Source organism: Scyliorhinus torazame, chromosome 10 (genome assembly GCF_047496885.1).
Source record: "Scyliorhinus torazame isolate Kashiwa2021f chromosome 10, sScyTor2.1, whole genome shotgun sequence".
Taxonomy (NCBI): Eukaryota; Metazoa; Chordata; class Chondrichthyes; order Carcharhiniformes; family Scyliorhinidae; genus Scyliorhinus; species Scyliorhinus torazame.
In genome coordinates, this window is record NC_092716.1 from 91755287 (window position 1) to 91774424 (window position 19138).

At 55.0% G+C, this 19138-nt stretch overlaps 1 protein-coding gene across 2 annotated transcripts in view; it reads left to right on the forward strand.

Annotated features, from left to right (window-relative positions):
* The first annotated feature begins 601 nt into the window (after positions 1-601).
* The window catches only part of usb1 (U6 snRNA biogenesis 1), a 40235-nt gene continuing 21698 nt past the window's right edge, over positions 602-19138 (forward strand). The window contains exons 1-2 of one of the 2 annotated variants that reach the window (XM_072518425.1): positions 602-796; positions 18934-19085. In XM_072518425.1, coding sequence (XP_072374526.1) covers positions 699-796; positions 18934-19085 — 250 coding nt within the window. In that variant the 5' untranslated portion in view covers positions 602-698. Of the gene's footprint in view, positions 797-862; positions 981-18933; positions 19086-19138 lie in introns of those variants that run through there. The other variant, XM_072518426.1, reaches the window with a different exon arrangement.

Here is a 19138-nt window from a genome sequence, read left to right on the forward strand (position 1 = left end):
GGTCATGCTAATTTGCCCTTAGTGTCCATAATTGCCCTTAAGTGTTGGGTCGGGTTACTGGGTTATGGGGATAGGGTGGAGGTGTGGGCTTGGGTAGGGTGCTCTTTCAAAGAGCCGGTGCAGACTTGATGGGCCGAATGGCCTCCTTCTGCACTGTAAATTCTATGGTCTATGGATCCACGGGCGTGCGCCATCTCGGGGGGGCCTACATTGTCTATGCCCACGGCCCGATCCCTCCATGGCACGGCACGTGGCGCGGACGCTGGAGGCCGCCTCCGTGTGCATGCGTGGACTCCCGACCAAAAGTGCGGGGTCCCTTATCCGCGGGACCCTTATCCGCGGCCAGAGCTGCGAGAAGCACTCCAGGGCCCTGCTAGCCCCCTGCAGGTAAGTGAATCGCTCTTGACTTTTTTAAGGAAAGTTAAGAGTGAAACGCCAGCGTTTTTATGCAGGCGTGGGGACATTGCTCCATTTTTGGATAATCCAGCCCACCTACCTTTATGAACACAAGTGGGCACGTGAAGTATCTGGATTCAGATGAGTGGCTCAGTGGAGGTTGCTAGGGCTGTTTTGGGCGTCCGGAACCCAATCGCTGTCGTGCGCGGTTCCGCCCGGAATGGACAGATTGTGGCACCGGAGTTCAGAATGGCGGCGGTAGGAGCGGCGCAGCAACGGATTTGAGAGCAACAAACCCGAGGATGTTGCTGGTTAATTATAGCAGCAGCTCGGAGGAGGAGGAAAGCCCGGCTGGGGAAGGGCCGCGGCTTCGAGCAGAGGGAGCAGTTGGCGGGACCGAGTGAGTAACTGAGGCCGGAATTAGCGGAGGGAGAGCTGGTGTGTGCATCGTTAGGAGATTCCCCGGAGCCAAGGCTGAATCAATATTATACACAACACCCAAACTGGCCAGTCCCGCCTAGTGTTTATACTCCGTTCGATCTTTCCATTTTTCTGCATCCAATTCTGTCATGAAGAACAAAGAGGTGATGGTTCAGTTAGAGTCCCAGGAGGGAGATAAGTAGGACTATCATGTTTAGAGTTTCTTATATGGCTAAAGAGACAAAGAGAACGGTGAAGCAGACATTTGGGGTGACCAATATCAGGTGGATAATACAAATGAGAACCAGAGTAAACATAGAAAGTTCAGAGGTGAAATGAAAAAACAAGGAAATAATAAGAGCAAAGTGAGAGTATGAAAAGAGAATGGTAGTTAACATAAAAGGGAATCGAAAAGTAATGCGTATGCATTTAAATAATAAAAGGATTGTGAAATGAGAGTGGGGCTGATCAGAGGCCAAAAAGGGGATTTATGCATGGATTTACTAAATTAGTACTCAATCAAGAAAGAAGATGCTATCAAAGTCAGTGACTGAGGAGCTAACTGAGACATTGGATGGGCTAAAAATTGAGAGAGGAGGTTTACGAAAGGTTGCTGTATTTGATAAGTCACAAGGACTGAAAGGATTGCATCTGCTGAGGAAATAAAAGTGGACATTGTGGAGGTACATCCTTCTTTGAAAAGGATGGTCCCAGAGGACTGGAGAATTGCAAATATTATACGTGTCTCCCTTGTGCCCATAACTTCCTGCCAGTCTTCCTTTTGCTGATAACAAATGTGAACTGTCCATTCAACCTGAAAGACTAGAGAATCAAAGGTGCTATATTTAAATGCGCGCAGTGTACGGAACAAGGTAGATGAGCTTGTAGTCCAGATTGTGACTGGCAGGTATGATGTGGTAGGCATCACAGAGACGTGGTTGCAGGGGGTTCAGGACTGGCATTTAAACATCCAGGGATTCACAACCTATCGAAAAGACAGAGAGGTGGGCAGAGGGGACGGGGTTGCCTTGTTAATTAGGAATGAAATTAAATCACTAGCACTAAACGACATAGGATCAGATGATGTGGAGTCTGTGTGGGTAGAGTTGAGGAACCACAAAGGCAAAAAAACCATAATGGGAGTTATGTACAGGCCTCCTAACAGTGGTCAGGACCAGTGGCACAAAATGCACCACAAAATAGAAAGTGCTTGTCAGAAAGGCAAGGTCACCGTGATCATGGGGGACTTCAATATGCAGGTGGACTGGGTAAATAATGCTGCCAGTGGACCCAAGGAAAGGGAATTCATTGAATGTTTACAGGAGGGCTTTTTGGAACAGCGTGTGATGGAGCCCACGAGGGAACAGGCCATTCTGGACTTAGTGTTATGTAATGAGCCGGACTTGATTAAAGATCTTAAAGTAAGGGAACACTTAGGAGGCAGTGATCATAATATGGTAGAATTTAATCTCCAATTTGAAAGAAAGAAGGTAGAATCAGATGTAAAGGTGTTACAGTTAAATAAAGGTAACTACAGGGGCATGAGGGAGGAACTGACGAAAATCGACTGGGAGCAGAGCCTAGTGGGAAAGACAGAGGAACAGCAATGGCAGGAGTTTCTGGGAGTAATTGAGGACACAGTACAGAGGTTCATTCCAAAGAAAAGAAAGGTTATCAGAGGGGGGATTAGGCAGCCATGGCTGACAAAGGAAGTTAAGGAATGCATCAAAGCAAAAGCCTAAAATGTGGCAAAGAGTAGTGGGAAGTCAGAACATTGGGAAGGCTACAAAAACAAACAGAGGATAACAAAGAGAGAAATAAGGAAAGAGAGGATCAATTATGAAGGTAGGCTAGCCACTAACATTAGGAATGATAGTAAAGGTTTCTTTAAATATATTAAAAACAAACGTGAGGCAAAAGTAGACATTGGGCCGCTCCAAAATGACGCTGGTAATATAGTGATGGGAGACAAGGAAATAGCTGAGGAACGAAATAAGTACTTTGCGTCAGTCTTTTCAGTAGAAGACATGAGTAATATCCCAACAATTCTGGAGAGTCAGGGGGCAGAGTTGAATATGGTAGCCATCACAAAGGAGAAAGTGCTAGAGAAACTAAGAGGTCTAAAAATTGATAAATCTCCGGCCCAGATGGGCTACATCCTAGAGTTCTAAAGGAGATAGCTGAAGAAATAGTGGAGGTGTTAGTTATGATCTTTCAAAAGTCACTGGAGTCCGGGAAAGTCCCAGAGGATTGGAAAATCGCTGTTGTAACCCCCCTGTTCAAGAAGGGAACAAGGAAAAAGATGGAAAATTATAGGCCAATTAGCCTAACCTCGGTTGTTGGCAAGATTCTAGAATCCATTGTTAAGGATGAGATTTCTAAATTCTTGGAAGTGCAGGGTCGGATTAGGACAAGTCAGCATGGATTTAGTAAGGGGAGGTCGTGCCTGACAAACCTGTTAGAGTTTTTTGAAGAGATAACAAATAGGTTAGACCAAGGAGAGCCAATGGATGTTATCTATCTTGACTTCCAAAAGTCCTTTGATAAGGTGCCTCACGGAGACTGCTGAGTAAAATAAGGGCCCATGGTATTCGAGGCAAAGTACTAACATGGATTGACGATTGGCTGTCAGGCAGAAGCCAGAGAGTTGGGATAAAAGGTTCTTTTTCGGAATGGCAACCGGTGACGAGTGGTGTCCCGCAGGGTTCAGTGTTGGGGCCACAGCTGTTCTCTTTATATATTAACGATCTAGATGACGGGACTGGAGGCATTCTGGCTAAGTTTGCCGATGATACAAAGATAGGTGGAGGGGCAGGTAGTATGGAGGAGGTGGGGAGGCTGCAGAAAGATTTAGACAGTTTAGGAGAGTGGTCCTTGAAATGGCTGATGAAATTCAACGTGGGCAAGTGCGAGGTCTTGCACTTTGGAAAAAAGAATAGAGGCGTGGACTATTTTCTAAACGGTGACAAAATTCATAATGCTGGGGCGTCATTCTCCGACCCTCTGGCCGTTGGCCGCCGTGAATCCCGCCCCCGCCGGTTGCCGAAGTCTCCGAAGGGAGAAAAGTCGGCGGGGCGTTAATGGCGCCGCTGCCGCGGAGAATGTCACAGGTCTGCGCAAGGCAGCCGATTTTCGGCCTGCCGATATTCTCCCTTCCGGATGGGCCGAAGTCCCGTCGACGTGATGACCGTTCACGTCAACGTGAATCAAACCTCCTTTTCATCGGTGTGACCCGGTGCTCCAGGCTCACGCCGACCAGCGTGGAGGTGAGTGACGGCCTGGGGGGTTGGCTCTGGGCAGGCAATGGCGTGGCCGCAGTCTGATTGCGTGAGGAGAGGTGTGTCTCGGGTTGTGTGTGTGTGTGTGCGCGGCGGGGGGGGGGGGGGTGGTTAGAGTAGGCTGGGCTCCGGGGAAGTGCCGGGGTGGAGGTTGGGGGTTGGGGGGGGGGGGGGTCCGTGCTGGGGTGGAGGTTGGGGGGGGGGTCCGTGCTGGGGTGGAGGTTGGGGGGGGGGTCCGTGCTGGGGTGGAGGTTGGGGGGTGGTCCGTGCCGTGCCGGGGTGCAGGTTGGGGGGGGGGGTCCGTGCTGCGGTGGAAGTTGGGGGGGGGGGTCCGTGCCGGGGTGGAGGTTGGGGGGGGGTCCGTGCTGGGGTGGAGGTTCGGGGGGGGGTCAGTGCCGTGCCGGGGTGGAGGTTGGGGGTTGTGGGGGGGTCCGTGCTGGGGTGGAGGTTGGGGGGGGTCCGTGCCGTGCCGGGGTGGAGTTTGGGGGTTGGGGGGGGGGTCCGTGCTGGGGTGGAGGTTAGGGGGGGGGTCAGTGCCGTGCCGGGGTGGAGGTTGGGGGTTGTGGGGGGGTCCGTGCTGGGGTGCAGGTTGGGGGGGGTCCGTGCCGTGCCGGGGTGGAGTTTGGGGGTTGGGGGGGTGTCCGTGCCGTGCCGGGGTGGAGTTTGGGGGTTGGGGGGGGGTCCGTGCTGGGGTGGAGGTTAGGGGGGGGTCCGTGCTGGGGTGGAGGTTGGGGGGGGTCCGTGCCGTGCCGTGGTGGAGGTTGAGGGGAGGGTCCGTGCTGGGGTGAAGGTTGGGGGGGGTCCGTGCTATGGTGGAGGTTGGGGGGGGGGGTCCGTGCCGTGCCGGGGTGGAGGTTGGGGGGGGGGTCCGTGCTGGGTTGGAGGTTGGGGGGGGGGTCCGTGCCGGGATGGAGGTTGGGGGGGGGTCCGTGCTGGGGTGGAGGTTGGGGGGGGGGGTCCGTGCCGTGCCAGGGTGGAGGTTGGGGGGGGGGTCCGTGCTGGGGTGGAGGTTGGGGGGGGGGGGGGTTCCGTGCCGGGGTGGAGGTTGGGGGGGGGGGGTCCATGCTGGGGTGGAGGTTGGGGGGGGGGGTCCGTGCCGGGGTGGTGGTTGGGGGGGGGGGTCCGTGCCGTGCCGGGGTGGAGGTTGGGGGGGGGGGTCCGGCTGGGATGGAGGTTGGGGGGGGTCCGTGCCGGGGTGGAGGTTGGCGGGGGGGTCCGTGCCGTGCCGGGGTGGAGGTTGGGGGGGCGTCTGTGCTGGGGTGGAGGTTGTGGGTGGAGGTTGGGGGGGCGTCTGTGCTGGGGTGGAGGTTGTGGGGGGGGGTCCGTGCTGGGGTGGAGGTTGGGGGGGGGGTCCGTGCCGTGCCGGGGTGGAGGTTGGGGGGGGGGGTCCGTGCTGGGGTGGAGGTTGTGGGGGGGGGTGGGGTCCGTGCCGGGGTGGAGGTTGGGGGGGGGGGTCCGTGCTGGGGTGGAGGTTGGGGGGGGGGTCCGTGCCGTGCCGGGGTGCAGGTTGGGGTGGGGTCCGTGCTGGGGTGGAGGTTGGGGGGGGTCCGTGCCGTGCCGGGGTGGAGGTTGGGTGTTGGGGGGTTCCGTGCTGGGGTGGAGGTTGGGGGGGGGGGTCCGTGCTGGGGTGGAGGTTGGGGGAGGGGTCCGTGCCGGGGTGGAGGTTGGGGGGGGGGTCCGTACTGGGGTGGAGGTTGGGGGGGGTTCCGTGCCGTGCCGGGGTGGAGGTTGGGGGTTGTGGGGGGGTCCGTGCTGGGGTGGATGTTGGGGGGGGGGTCCGTGCCGGGGTGGAGGTTGGGGGGGGGGGTCCGTGCTGGGGTGGAGGTTGGGGGGTGGGGTCCGTGCCGGGGTGGAGGTTGGGGGAGGGGTCCGTGCTGGGGTGGAGGTTGGGGGTGGGGTCCGTGCCGGGGTGGAGGTTGGGGGGTGGTCCGTGCTGAGGCGGAGGTTGGAGGGGGGGTCCGTGCCGGGGTGGAGGTTGGGGGGGGGGTCCGTGCCGGGGTGGAGGTTTGGGGGGGTGTCCGTGCTGGGGTGGAGGTTGGGGGGGTCCGTGCCGGGGTGGAGTTTGTGGGTTGGGGGGGGGGTCCGTGCTGGGGTGGAGGTTGGGGGGGGGGGTCCGTGCTGGGATGGAGGTTGGGGGGGGGGGGTCCGTGCCGGGGTGGAGGTTGGGGGGGGGGTCCGTGCCGTGCCGGGGTGGAGGTTGGGGGGGGGGGGTCCGTGCTGGGGTGGAGGTTGGGGGGGTCCGTGCCGGGGTGGAGGTTGGGGGTTGGGGGGGGGGGGGTCCGTGCTGGGGTGGAGGTTTGGGGGGGGGTCCGTGCTGTGGTGGAGGTTTGGGGGGGGGGTCCGTGCTGTGGTGGAGGTTGGGGGGGGGTCTGTGCCGTGCCGGGGTGGCGGTTGAGGGTTGGGGGGGGGTCCGTCCTGGGGTGGAGGTTGGGGGGGGTCCGTGCCGGGGTGGAGGTTGGGGGTTGGGGGGGGGTCCGTGCTGGGGTGGAGGTTGGGGGGGGGGTCCGTGCCGTGCCGGGGTGGAAGTTGGGGGGGGGGTCCGTGCCGAGGAGGGGGATGGGAGGGCAAGTGAGTTGGTCCACCTGGCCAGGTGCCAGCCTCCAACAGTTGGACCCATGCGGTCCATGCCACCTGGCTGGGGGGAGGAGGGGATATGGGCAATGATGACATGTCATCGTTCCCCCCCCCCTCCCCAACCAGGCCGTCATGTTTTCAGATCATCCAGCGATGTTGGCCGCCGTGGTGGCAGCCGCTCATGTCTATGTTGCCCTGGATGAGGAGGAGGAGGAGCGTGCCAGAGAGGTGGCGCAGGCTGCCGCAGAGGGGCAGGCGGCAGCCGCCCAGGCTGGAGGGACACCTGACCGACAGGACGAGGAGGGGGAGGAGGACGTCGCGGCCCCACGGCAACGGAGGCACCCGAGGGCGCCCCGTGTGTACCGGCCCCGGCAGTCATACCAGGACCTCACGGACAGGGAATGCAGGAGGAGACTCCGGATGAGCCGGGAAACCGTGGCACACATCTGCCACCTGCTGGCACACCTGTCACCGCGTGGCACTGGCGGGGGACACCCTCTCCCCGTGTCCGTCAAGGTTACGGTGGCCCTGAACTTTTATGCAACGGGGTCATTCCAGGCACCGAGTGGGGACCTGCCCGGCATATCACAGACATCGGTGCACCGGTGCATCCGGGCAGTGACAGATGCCCTATATGCCATGGCGCACCGCTACATCTGCTTCCCCGTGGACCGGGCCAGCCAAGATGCCCGGGCCGTGGGCTTCTCTGCCGTGGCCGGGTTCCCCATGGTCCAGGGTGCGATCGATGGGATGCACGTCGCCGTGCGGCCACCTGCAGATAACAGGGCCGTGTTCACTAATAGGAAGGGGACCTATTCGATGAACGTACAGGTGGTCTGCGACCACCGCATGATGATCCTGCACGTCTGCGCCCGTCACCCAGGCAGTGTACACGACTCATTCGTGTTGTCGCGGTCATCCATCCCCGGCATGTACGAGGGACGCCATCCCCAGCTGAGGGGCTGGTTGCTGGGCGACAGGGGCCACCCATTGCGATCGTGGCTGATGACGCCTATACGGAGGCCACGCAATGAGGCGGAGAACCGCTACAATGATGCCCATGTAGCGACAAGGGGAGTGATAGAGAGGTGCTTTGGCGTGCTGAAGATGCGTTTCAGGTGCCTGGACCTCTCTGGGGGCGCCCTCCAGTATCGGTCAGATAGGGTCGGCCGCACCATTGTGGTGTGCTGCGTCCTGCACAACATAGCCCAGCAGAGGGGCGATGTGCCGCAGGCAGAGGAGGGCGGAGTGGAGGAGCAGCAGGAAGAGGCCCAGTCCTCCCCAGATGAGGGGGATGGGGGCAATGGTCAGGGCAGACGGGGTAGACACAGGCGGGTGGCTGTCCACCGTTACCGGCTGGCCCAGCGGGCACGGGACAGACTGATAGCCGCCCGCTTCACTGACTAGATGGGCGTGGGAATCGGGTAGTATGGCCACAGACCGCACACCATGGCAACAGCCGACCACCCCCCCCCCACCCATCCACCCACCCAGCACCCTCACCCCCCTCCCCAACCCCACCCGCATGCACCCCCCCCCCCCCCCCCACCCCCCCCCCCCGCCGATCCACCTGCGGCACAACGGGCCGGGCTCACACAGTTGCGGGTGGACGCGTGTCTATCGCAGGCCATGGAGGATGATGACAACCCGCCCTGCGATGAGCTCCTGGCTCTACATCGTTGGACTATGTCTGACCCATGGCCACAGTACCACCATCCACCCGGACCATCCCTGCATGCGGCTGTGACACTGCAGCGCACGGTCCCGTCCTCTGCCCGGGGGATGTTGATGGCGGCCCAGGGGGAAGGGGGCAGACTAACCTGGGGCTGGGGCTGAGGTAAGACCACCCCTCACACACACACTTGCGCTCAACGTACATGACACCCCCGCACACTTTGGACAGAGCACAAAGGCAGCTTCGGTAGGTGTAACATTGACTTTAATAACCAAAGGAGTTCATGCACGTGCCCTGCACCCGTGCCAACTTACTCAGTGTCTAATTGTTTGGCCTTACGGGCCCTTTGACTACGTCTACGTGGTTCCCCAGACGGTACAGCAGAACTGGAGGTGGACTCCTGTGATTCCTGCCCTCTGACACTGGATCCCTTTGGCGGCCGTTTCCTGGGGCGTCCTGGCCAAGATGGGCCAGGCTGCGGCCCGGGCGACTGGGATGGCGAGCTGCCAGCCTGTCCTGCCCGTTGCCCACCCGATGCACCTGGGACGGAAGGGGGGGAGTCCGAGGTGTTGCGGTGTACCGGGACCTCCCCTACAGAGGGAGCCGGGACGGACCACACCACCTCCTCCTCCCTCGGGGTGCCCGATGGCCCCCAGGCCTCTACATGGGTGGGGGATGCGAACGGACTGGCCATCCGACGCCCCCCCGACATCTGGCGCTGCCAGTCCTGGAGGCCCATGCTGGTATCGACAGGGGTCTGCAGGTTTGCAGCCATGGAGCCCAGGGGGTTGGCAAACCCTGTCTGTGACAGTGCGATGCCGGCTCGCACATGGCCACTGGCGCCGATGCCCTCAGCGATGGCCTGCAGAGACTGGGCCATGGCCTGCAGAGACTGGGCTATGGCGTTGAGCGCCTCTGCCATCTGGCGCTGGCACTGGCTCATGGCCTCCTGTGAGAGGGCAGCCATTTCCTGGGCCACAGACGCTGCCTGCACGGAAGGCCCCAGGCCTCGCAAACCGTTCCCCATGTCTGACACCGTCGCACCCATTGCCTCCACCGCGGACGCCACCCGTTCGGTGTCAGCCTGGGTGGCACGCATGACCGGCACCACTCCCAGCTCCTGGACGCGGTTGGACTCCTCCACCTGCGACCGCAGCCGCCGCAAGCCGCCCGTCACCCTCTTGGCTCGTCTCCGGGTCGGTGGTTGCATCGGATCTATGTGTGGGTGTGGTAACTGCAGGAACCCGGGATCCATCTGGGCGGCAGATGTTCGCTTGGGCTGGGCTGCCCTCCGACCGCCCGGTCCCTCTGCTGCTCCTACCTCCACCTGCTGTACCGGGACGGCTGTGTTGTGCGCACCAGTGAGTGTACCAGACGCCTCATCACTAAAGTGCCCAACTGTGGTGAGTGTTTCGGCGATGGTGGAGGGTGTTGGTGACAGCAGTGGCGTTGTGTCGTGCTCTTCGTCCCACTCTGAGTCCATGGCACTTTTGGGTGGGGGTACGTCTCCACCCATCCACTCTGAGTCACTGTCCGGTATTTCGTCTTCCTGGGTAGGGGTGTCCCGGGTAGGGGTGTCCCGGGTAGGGGTGTCCCGGGTAGGGGTGTCCCGGGTAGGGGTGTCCCGGGTAGGGGTGTCCCGGGTAGGGGTGTCCCGGGTAGGGGTGTCCCGGGTAGGGGTGTCCCGGGTAGTGGTGTCCTGGCTCGGATGTGACGGGGGCCTGTGGCTGCCCCCCTCGTCGCAGGGTGGTCGCTCCCGCACGTGACGGGGGTGTCGTCTCCCTGTTGCTCCAGGTCTCTCCGTCTCCCGTGGTGTGCGAGGGGCATCCTGCGGGCGTCGCATGCTGGAGGGTCCGGGTCTCTCCGTCTCCCGTGGTCTCCGAGGGGCATCCTGCGGGCGTCGCATGCTGGAGGGTGCGGGTCTCTCCGTCTCCTGTGGTCTCCGAGGGGCATCCTGCGGGCGTCGCATGCTGGAGGGTGCGGGTCTCTCCGTCTCCTGTGGTCTCCGAGGGGCATCCTGCAGGCGTCGCATGCTGGAGGGTGCGGGTCTCTCCGTCTCCTGTGGTCTCCGAGGGGCATCCTGCGGGCGGTCTGCATCTGCGGGGATGGGTGCCTGGACGGTTGGTCCTGCGATACACAATGAAGCATGCATGGTTAGACATCAGGCAGTGATCAGGTGATACAGGGGAGGGGGATATAGGGGAGGGGGGATATGGGGACTGGCTGTCGGTGGCTCACTCGCTAGTACGCCCCTGACCTCTGCATCAGCAACCTCCCAGTCCTCTGGTCCGCCAGCCAGTTCCAGGGCCCTTTCCTCGTGTACGGTCAGTGGCCTCTCATCAGCGGGCCCTCCTCCAGTCCTCACATGCTCCCTATTGTTGTGTGCGCGCTTCTCCTGTGGGGGGGGGGAGGGCAGGGGTAAAAGGCAACAGTGTTAGGCAGGTATATGAATGCACGCCATCGGTTGCGTGTGCATTGCAGAGGTTAAGGTTAGGGCTGGATTCACTTGGGGATATAGGGTATATGGGGGGGGGGATATGGGGGAGGGGGGGATATGGGGGAGGGGGGGATATGGGGGAGGGGGGATATGGGGGAGGAGGGGGATATGGGGGAGGGGGGGATATGGGGAGGGGGGGATATGGGGGAGGCTCACCCTGCCTGCTCTGACGAGGTCGTTCACCTTCTTGTGGCACTGGGTGCCTGTCCGTGGTGTCAGGGCCACAGCGGTGACGGCCTCTGCCACTTCCCTCCACAGACGCCGGCTGTGGCGTGGGGCAACTCTGTGGCCGTGCCCGGGATACAGGGCGTCCCTCCTCTGCTCCACTGCGTCCAGGAGCGCCTCCACATCGCGTGACTCGAACCTTGGGGCTGAGCGACAGCCAGCCATCCAGTCGGGTGTTCCGGTCGGGTGGGGGGGAGCAGCGCGGCCTTATGAGCCGTCACGCCGTGCAGCGCGTATGACGCTGCACGGCGTGAACCACTGCGCAAGCGCGGATCCCGTTACGTCGCTGCTAGCCCATTTCGGGCCGGAGACTATCGACCCATTTTTCCGACGTGACGCAAGTCGGATTTGCGCTGTTTTTTGCGCCGATCAGCGGACTTTCCGCCGATAACGGAGAATTTCGCCCCTGAAGTGCAAAGGGACTTGGGAGTCCTAGTCCAGGATTCTCTAAAGGTAAACTTGCAGGTTGAGTCCGTAATTAAGAAAGCAAATGCAATGTTGTCATTTATCTCAAGAGGCTTGGAATATAAAAGCAGGGATGTACTTCTGAAGCTTTATAAAGCATTAGTTAGGCCCCATTTAGAATACTGTGAGCAATTCTGGGCCCCACACCTCAGGAAGGACATACTGGCACTGGAGCGGGTCCAGCAGAGATTCACACGGATGATCCCAGGAATGGTAGGCCTAACATACAATGAACGTCTGAGGATCCTGGGATTATATTCATTGGAGTTTAGGAGGTTGAGGGGAGATCTAATAGAAACTTACAAGATAATGAATGGCTTAGATAGGGTGGACGTAGGGAAGTTGTTTCCATTAGCAGGGCAGACTAGGCACAGCCTTAGAATAAAAGGGAGTCACTTTAGAACAGAGATGAGGGGTAATTTCTTCAGCCAGAGAGTGGTGGGTCTGTGGAATTCATTGCCACAGAGGGCGGTGGAGGCCGGGACGTTGAGTGTCTTTAAGACCGAAGTTGATAAATTCTTGATTTCTCGAGAAATTAAGGGCTATGGAGAGAGAGCGGGTAAATGGAGTTGAAATCAGCCATGATTGAATGGTGGAGTGGACTCGATGGGCCGAATGGCCTTACTTCCGCTCCTATGTCTTATGGTCTTATGGACTACAAATCCCTGCAATGATTTGCAACAGGGCCCTCTCCAGGTGTTACCTGTGATTAGCTCATTCATAGTTAACTTTATTCTGTCTAAAATCCCAAGATGCAGCATCCTGTCAAGTGTAGCTCGGAATAGTCACGTGATGCTAAAACAACAATTCACTTCAAGTTTAACCAGAATCAGAGAATAGTATGTTGAATGATTATTAGATTAAGCTAAAACAAAGGGTGGTATGACCGGTACAGGCTTGCAGGGCCGAAGGATCTGTTTCTGTGCTTTGTTTGTTACACTTGTGTTCAAAAAACAGGTATAAGGTTAAAGACAGCATCTACAGGCCATTCAGTTTAACCTCATTGGTGGGGAAACAATAATAATCCAGGACAAAATTAAAGTCAGTTGGACAAGATTAATTGAGGAAAGCCAGCATAGATTGTTTAAAGATAAATTATGTTCAACTAATTCAGCTTTTTGATGAGTTAACAAGAGAGGATTGAAGAGAGTAAAGTAGTTAATCTGTGTACTTGTACTTCCAAAAGGCATTTGATAAAATGCTCTTGTTAGCAAAGTTGAGCTCCATGGAATAATATAAACAGTGATGGTGTGATTCCAAAGTTGGCTCACTGACAGAAAGCATAGAGCAGTATTGAACAGTTTGGGCAGGAGGAAGGTATTACTGGTGTTCCCCAGGTGTCAGTATTACAACCATTGCTTTTAAGCACAACCCTTCATGACTCAGACTTGGGTGTATGGGACTTTGCAGCTGACACAAAACTTTGAACTATTGTGAACTGTAGGAGAATAGTGATAGACTTTTAAGAGAAGGTAGACAGGCTGATGGAATGCTCAAGGCAGCTGAAATTTAATCCAGAGAACTGTGAAGTGATATGTTTAGGTCGGAAGAATGAGGAGAGGAATTATAAATTAAAGGATATAATTCCAAAGAAGTTACAGGAACCTGAGGATAAATGTGCACAAATTGTCAGTGGTGGTAGAGAATGGTGAGAAAGTGGTTAAAAGGGGTTTATATAAATTGAGGTATAGAGTACAAAAGCAAGGAAGTTATGATGAATTATTATCAAATACTAATTCAGCCTCAAGTATGTGTCCAATTCTGGGACACAAGAGGAAGGATGTAAGAATGAAAATCGCTTATTTTCACAAGTAGGCTTCAAATGAAGTTACTGTGAAAAGCCCCTAGTCGCCACATTCCGGCGCCTGTTCGGGGAGGCTGTTGCGGGAATCGAACCGTGCTGCTGGCCTGCCTTGGTCTGCTTTCAAAGCCAGCGATTTAGCCCTGTGCTAAACAGCCCCGGTTGAGACAGGGTAGATGGGGAGAAACTTCTGTTGGCAGAGAGTTGCGATCCAGAGAATATCGATTTAAGATACAGAAAAGGTGAATGAGAATGGTTTCTGGAATGAGGGATTTCAGTGACATGGATAGACTGGAAAAGCTGCGATTGTACGTCTTGGAGAAGGTAGCAAGGAGATATGACAGGTGTTCAAATTCATGAATGGTTGAGACAGGGTAGGTAGGGAGAAACATCTGTTGGCAGAGAGTTGAGATCCAGAGAATATCGATTTAAGGTCATTGGCAAAAGAAGCATTGGTGACATGAGGAAAACATTTTTTAAGCAGTGAGTGGTTGGGATCTGGAATTGTAGAATCCCTGCAGTGCAGAAGGAGGCCATTCGGCCCATCGAGTCTGCACCAACCCCTTGAAAGAGCACCCTCACCTCAGCCCACACCCTGCAGTATCCCTGTAACCCCACCAAACCTACGGGTCAATTTTAACATGGCCAATCCACCTAACCTGCACATCTTTGGACTATGGGAGGATACCGGAGGAAATCCACACAGACACGGGGAGAAAATACAAACTCCACAGAAACTGTCACCGAAGGCCGGAATTGAACCCTGAAAGTATGGTGGCAACAGATTCAATCGTGGCTTTTGAAAAAGAATTGGATTAGCACCCTGAAAGTAAAAAAAAAAAAAAAAATTAAAGGTTGAGGAGAAAGGCAGGGGAGCTGAGTTGTTCTTGCAGAGAGCTGTCGTAGACTCAACAGGCCGAATGGCCCTCTTCTTTTACTAATCCATAATAATTCTATTCCTCTCTCCCTTGTATGTTTATCCAGTTTCCTGTTAAATATATCTATACTATTCATCTCAACTTTCTGTGGAGCACGTTTCACATTCTCATCACTCTCTGATCAAACAGGTTTCCTCTGAGTTCCGTTGGTGGCTGTTTTATATTGATGTCCTATTGTTTTGCCCTTTCCCACAAGTGAAAGCTGTCTTCTGAATCCACTCTATTGAACATTGGAATTAGGAGCAGAAGTAGGCAATTCAGCCCTTCGAGCCGCTCCGCCATTCAATCAGAACATGGCTGATGTCTTCCTGGCCTCCGATCCACCTCCTTACCTGTTCCCCATATCTCTTTAACCCATTTTTTTCTCTCTTCTTTTGAAAAATAAACCTAGAGTATCCAATTCATTTTTTCCAATTAAGGGGCAATTTAGCGAGGCCAATCCACCTATTCGGCACATCTTTGGGTTGTGGGGGCGAAACCCACGCAAACACGGGGAGAATGTGCAAACTCCACATGGACAGTGACCCAGAGCCGGGATCGAACCTGGGATCTTGGTGCCGTGAGGCAGCGGTGCTAACCACTGCGCCACATTGCTGCCTTCTTTAACCCATTTTTAAAAATCAAGAATTTGAAACCATTTAATGACACTGGTTCCACTGCACTATGGGGCAGCGGGTTCCACAAATTCACCACCCTCTGCCAGAAGTAGTTCCTCCTCATCTCAGTTCTAAAAGTACTGCCTCTCAATCTATATTTGTGACCTAACGTTACAGATTGCCCCACAAGGGGGAACATAACCTTTTAAATTCCTTCATTATGTCACTCCTTAGCTTTGTCTTTTGAAGAGAAAAGAGAACCAGCTTGTTCATCCTGTCCTGATAGGTAAATCCTTCCAGATTTGGTATCAGCTTTGTGCATCTTCTTTGTACCTTCAGTGCCTCTATTATTTTAGTAATATGGTAATCAGAACTGTACACAGTAAATTGGGTACTGGTGTGGCCTAACCAAGGCTTGATGCAAGCTCAGCATAATTTCAGTGTGCATTTCAGTTCTATTCCTGGAGGGGAAAGAGTTTGCTTTTATGGTGGCCCCATTAACCTGTCATTACATTGGCGATTTATACTCCTAGATCCCTTTGTTGCTCTACCCCATTTAGATTCTTATATTCCAAGTAATACAGAAGTTTTATACTCATCGTGTATTGAGTTCTTTAATGTTCCTACTCTCCAGCAATAATAAATACATTGTGTCATCATATTTTAGTGCATCAGGTCGTATCTTTGCATTCTGTTAAAAAAATCAACATGTAGCAGATGAGGGGATCTATATTTTTGGATTTTTGCCTGTATGTTTTTACAAGTTAGCATCTGTGGTAGTGACCTTTGGTTGACTGAGGATTGTAATATTTAAGGCACAGACTGTACCAAGGGTTAATACTTTTGAATCTGCCTCAGGGCAGGGAAAGAACTCTGTTGGGAGAAAATAGCAGGCCACACTGATCAGTTCAAGTGACAGAAGGAACAGCAATAAGTGGTGAGCAGTGGTTGCTCAGGTGAGGTGCAGGGCTGGAGGAGGCAGCTAGGTTGCTAGCTTTGTGTTGCTATGGTTATCAGTCCAGTGAAGTGAACAGTAGCTGCTGGCTCTGTGAAGCTGGGAGTGGGGTTCTGTTCAGAGTAGCGAGTGAGCTGGAATTGTGCTGATAACTGGATGCTGGGCTGCAGCCTTATGAATCCAGGGGGATCCAGCCCCGGGAGGTGAACTGAACAACTGGGAGCTAAGCAGTCATTCGGACAATCTGAGCTGAAGTGGCTGCTGAGGAAATCAGAAGCTATATCCTCAAAAGAGAGAAACTGAAACCCCTCAGGAGGAAGACTTAAAGTTTTAAATAACTTTTGTGCTGCACTGATGTCTGGATGAGTTGTTGAGAAAATTCAGAGGACCAGTCTTGGTGTTGTTCTGCCATTTAATGTGCAGTTTGTGGTGTATTTGCCTACAGTTTGCCTGTTACTCATGTTTACTTCATGTTAGTTTTGGATGTTGGATTATTAAATAGCTAGCGTTGACTGTTTGCTTTGCTGAATTTATATAGTAAAATTTCTTCAGTCCGTTTAAAGCCGTGGAATATTGTGGCTTTATTCTGGCTGTATTGTGGCCCAGTAGTAAGTAACTGGGCTTTCAAATTTTGTCCACTTTACAACAAAGGTTCCTGGTCCTGAACTGGATTTTAACAAAGTTTGTGGGTCTGCTCTGGGATTGTGACAGACAATAATTCGCTACATTCCCTGCTGCAAACTGGAGAGGAAGTACAATGAGGGAAGCATATGTGTGAGAGAGAGATTAGAAATGAGAGAGAAACATCTTTGGGAAGTGTTGCGGAGGTTTGGGTTCGGGGAGGGGTTCATCAGTTGGGCCAGGCTGCTATATAAAGCCCCGGTGGCGAGTGTGGCTACGAACCGGCGGAGGTCGGAGTACTTTCGGCTGTACCGGGGGACGAGGCAGGGGTGCCCCCTATCCCCCTTGTTGTTTGCACTGGCAATTGAGCCGCTGGCCATGGCACTGAGGGAATCTAGGAAATGGAGGGGATTGGCCCGGGGGGGGGAGAGGAAATCCGGGTGTCGTTGTATGCCGTTGACCTGTTGTTGTATGTTGCGTATCCAGTGGAGGGGATGGCGGAGGTCATGCGGATCCTTGGGGAGTTTGGGGACTTTTCAGGGTATAAACTCAACGTAAGGAAGAGTGAGCTCTTTGTGGTGCATTCAGGGGACCAGGGAAGGGGGATAGACGAGCTACCGCTGAAGAGGGTGGAAAGGAGTTTTCGGTACCTAGGGATCCAAGTAGCTAGGAGCTGGGGGGCCCTGCACAAGCTCAATTTGACGCAGTTTATGGAGCAGATGGAGGAGGATTGTAAAAGATGGGATATGGTGCCACTCTCACTAGCGGGTAGGGTGCAATCGGTCAAAATGACGGTCCTCACGAGGTTCCTCTTTGTGTTCCAGTGCCTTCCCAGTTTGATCCCCAAGGCCTTTTTCAAACGGGTAAGCAGGAGCATCATGGGAATAAGACCACGAGGGTGAAGAGAGTGTTTCTGGAGCGTAGCAGGGATAGGGGGGGTGCTGGCGCTGCTGAATTTGTGTGGCTATTATTGGGCTGCCAATGTGGCGATGATCCGTAAGTGGGTAATGGAGGGAGAAGGGGCGGCATGGAAGAGGCTAGAAATGTCGTCCTGTGTGGGCACGAGCCTGAGGGTGCTGGTGACGGCACCGCTGCCGCTCTCGCCGACAAGGTACACCACGAGTCCGGTGGTGGCGGCGTCACTGAACATCTGGGAGCAGTGGAGGCGACACGGGCGAGGTGGGAGCCTCGGTTTGGTCACCGATTTGGGAGAATCATCGGTTCGTCCCGGGAAGGATGGATGGGGGGTTTCGGAGCTGGCATCGGGCAGGGATTAGATGAATGGGGGAACCTGTTCATCGATGGGACGTTTGCGAGCCTAGAGACACTGGAGGAGACGTTTGGGCTGCCACCGAGAAACGCTTTCAGGTACATGCAAGTGAGGGCGTTTGTGAGGCGGCAGGTGAGGGAATTCCCGCTGCATCCGGCACGTGGGATTCAGGACAGGGTGATTTCGGGTGTATGGGTTGGAGAAGGCAAGTTTTCGGCGATTTGCCAGGAGCTGAAGGAAGAGGAGGAGGTCTCGGTGGAGGAGTTAAAGGGCAAGTGGGAGGAGGAGCTTGGGGAGGAGATTGATGAGGGTCTGTGGGCTGATGCCCTGAGTAGGGTTAATTCTTCCTCCTCTTGCGCCAAGCTCAGCCTAATACAGTTCAAAGTTACTCACAGAGCGCATATGACAGGGGCGAGGTTGAGTAGGTTCTTTGGGGTGGAGGACAGATGTGGGAGGTGCTCGGGGAGCCCGGCAAACCACGTCCATATGTTCTGGTCATGCCCGGCGCTGGATGGGTTTTGGAGGGGTTTTACGAGGACTATGTCCAAGGTGATGAACGCCTGAGTCAAGCCGAGCTGGGGATTGGCATTATTTGGGGTCTCGGACGAGCCGGGAGTGCAGGAGGCGAAAGAGGCCTTTGCGTCCCTAGTAGCCCGGCAGAGGATTTTGCTGCTATGGAAAGATGCAAAGCCCCCTAGTGTGGAAGCTTGGATCAATGACATGGCAGGGTTTATTAAGCTGGAGAGGATAAAGTTTGCCTTGCGAGGGTCTGTGCAAGGGTTCTCCAGGCTGTGGCAACCGTTTCTAGACTATCTCGCGGAGCATTAGGAGGAGGTCAGCAGCAGCAGCCCAAGGGCGGGGGGGGGGGGGGGGTCTTTTGGGGTGGCGTTTGGGTGAAGGTGTTTTTTTCCCCCCTATTTTGTGCTTTTAAATGTTATATGGGGGGTTATTGTATATGGGGGAAGTCCAATGTATAATTTGTTGTGTTTTTGCTTCTTTTTTCTTGTTGGGGGGGGGGGGGGGGGGGGTGGTTGTTGGAAAATTGGAATAAATATATTTTTAAAAAAAGAAATGCGAGAGAAACCAAGATGTACAATTTTTAAAAATGGAGTATAAAAAAAGTATTCAATCTTTATTTGAATCCTCTGTTTGGATTTTGTTCAGCACAATGCAGTATTAGTTGAAACTATCACATGATGTTTTTTTTTAACTGGCAATACAGAGTGCAATTCCAACGCTTGCCTGTCCCAGAAAGTGTAATGGGGATGTTCAAGGAATTGGAAGAGGAGCTGGATGACAGTGTTCAACACGATGGTCGCATACGCAGCTTCCCGCACCAACGAGGCAACTGGTCAACGCTTGTGTATTTGGAATGTGAGTCACTGATCTTAAACTTCAGCAAATCTGGACACTGAAATCGGAAAACA